Source organism: Poecilia formosa, unplaced genomic scaffold (assembly GCF_000485575.1).
Source record: "Poecilia formosa unplaced genomic scaffold, Poecilia_formosa-5.1.2 Scaffold424, whole genome shotgun sequence".
Lineage (NCBI taxonomy): Eukaryota > Metazoa > Chordata > Actinopteri > Cyprinodontiformes > Poeciliidae > Poecilia > Poecilia formosa.
Window position 1 is genome coordinate 364,424 of NW_006800363.1, and position 1,947 is coordinate 366,370.

Here is a 1,947-nt window from a genome sequence, read left to right on the forward strand (position 1 = left end):
ATTCTTCACCGCCCGGTTCTACATCATCTAGTTCTACAGTCCTGAACTGAGAGAAAAGACTTTAAACTGCTGCTGCTAGTAGACAGGTTCTGAACCGGGTCTGAACAGAACCACAACCAGGAGGGGGCGCTGTTGCTTCCTGCTGGTCACTGACTGCACCGTCACCTCCTGCTGCCATGGAAACAATTAGGGACAGACTTTGATTAGACCAATCATGCAGCTAATTAAATTAATGAAAGAATCTCCAGGTGGGGTGAAGCTGCAAAGCGACCCAGAAGACAAGAACAGACGGTTCTGGTTCTGGAAGTCCGAGGAGCTCCATGACCCGATCATCTTCAGATAAACATTAAATCCTGTTCACTGCAAGCGGCAGAACAGTAAGTGGCTACGACAAAGGGCGCCGCGCTGCAGGGGGCGCCAACTCATTTAATTAATCTGGTTTAATAATCGGGTTTAAACTGATCCATTTTTTGATAGAATCAGATTCTCAATAATATTTGAAGTTGGAGGACTTGACAGAAAATAAACAGAGTTTCTGATTAATGACTAAATTATGACAAGATGTTTGATCAGAAAAAAGCAAAAATCCTGAAAGAGTTGGAGGAGAATAAACCGCCTGAAAACAGACGACCAATCCGTCGCGCTCGGCTTTTCAGGTGCAGTGGAAACACGACGATGGGGAAACCAAACCATCACTCAGACTGCTTCCTGCTTCCCACTTCCTGCTGGCCGGCTCCCCACGCTGCCTCCACTTCCTCCTGGGAGACGCTCACCGCTCATTCATCTGTCAGCTAGCTGCTAGCTCATAGCTGTTAGCTGCTAGCTACTGCTAACATCCACCAACATCCACCACCATGTGGCTAGAGCTACAGCGGCTACAGCTACAGTGGCTACAGCTACAACTACAGCGGCTACAGCTACAGTGGCTACAGCTACAGTGGCTACAACTACAGCGGCTACAGCTACAGTGGCTACAGCTACAGCGGCTACAGCTACAGTGGCTACAGCTACAACTACAGCGGCTACAGCTACAGCGGCTACAGCCACAGTGGCTACAGCTACAGCGGCTATGGCTACAGTGGCTACAGCTACAGTAGCTACAGCTACAGCTATAGTGGCTACAGCTACAACTATAGCGGCTACAGCGGCTACAGCTACAGTAGCTACAGTGGCTACAGTTACAGCTACAGCGGCTACAACTACAGCAGCTACAGCTACAGCACCTACAGCTACAGCAGCTACAGCAGCTACAGGTACAGTGGCTACAGTGGCTACAGCTACAGCTACAGTAGCTACAGCTACAGTAGCTACAGCTACAGTGGCTACAGCTACAGTAGCTACGGCGGCTACAGCTACAGTGGCTACAGCTACAGCTACTACAGCTACAGTGGCTACTGCTACAGTGGCTACAGCTACAGCGGCTACAGCTACTACAGCTACAGTGGCTACAGCTACAGTGGCTACAGCTACAGTGGCTACAGCTACAACTACAGTCGCTACAGCTACAGTGGCTACAGCTACAACTACAGTGGCTACAGCTACAGCGGCTACAGCTACAGTGGCTACAGCTACAACTACAGTGGCTACAGCTACAGCTACAGTGGCTACAGCCACAGTGGCTACAGCTACAGCGGCTATTGCTACAGTGGCTACAGCTACAGTAGCTACAGCTACAGCTATAGTGGCTACAGCTACAACTATAGCGGCTACAGCTACAGCGGCTACAGCTACAGTAGCTACAGTGGCTACAGTTACAGCTACAGCAGCTACAGCTACAGCAGCTACAGCAGCTACAGCAGCTACAGCTACAGTGGCTACAGCGGCTACAGCTACAGCAGCTACAGCTACAGTAGCTACAGTGGCTACAGTTACAGCTACAGCGGCTACAGCTACAGCAGCTACAGCTACAGCAGCTACAGCTACAGTGGCTACAGCTACAGTAGCTAC

General features: G+C 50.3%; 1 protein-coding gene across 1 annotated transcript in view; it reads left to right on the plus strand.

The window, feature by feature from the left end:
- Positions 1–675: 675 nt before the first annotated feature.
- Positions 676–1,947, plus strand: part of LOC107833665 (prisilkin-39-like) — a 3,096-nt gene continuing 1,824 nt past the window's right edge. The window contains exons 1-2 of the mRNA XM_016663509.1: positions 676–786; positions 865–1,939. Of these exons, the coding sequence (XP_016518995.1) occupies positions 676–786; positions 865–1,939 (1,186 nt within the window). The remainder of the gene's footprint in view (positions 787–864; positions 1,940–1,947) is intronic.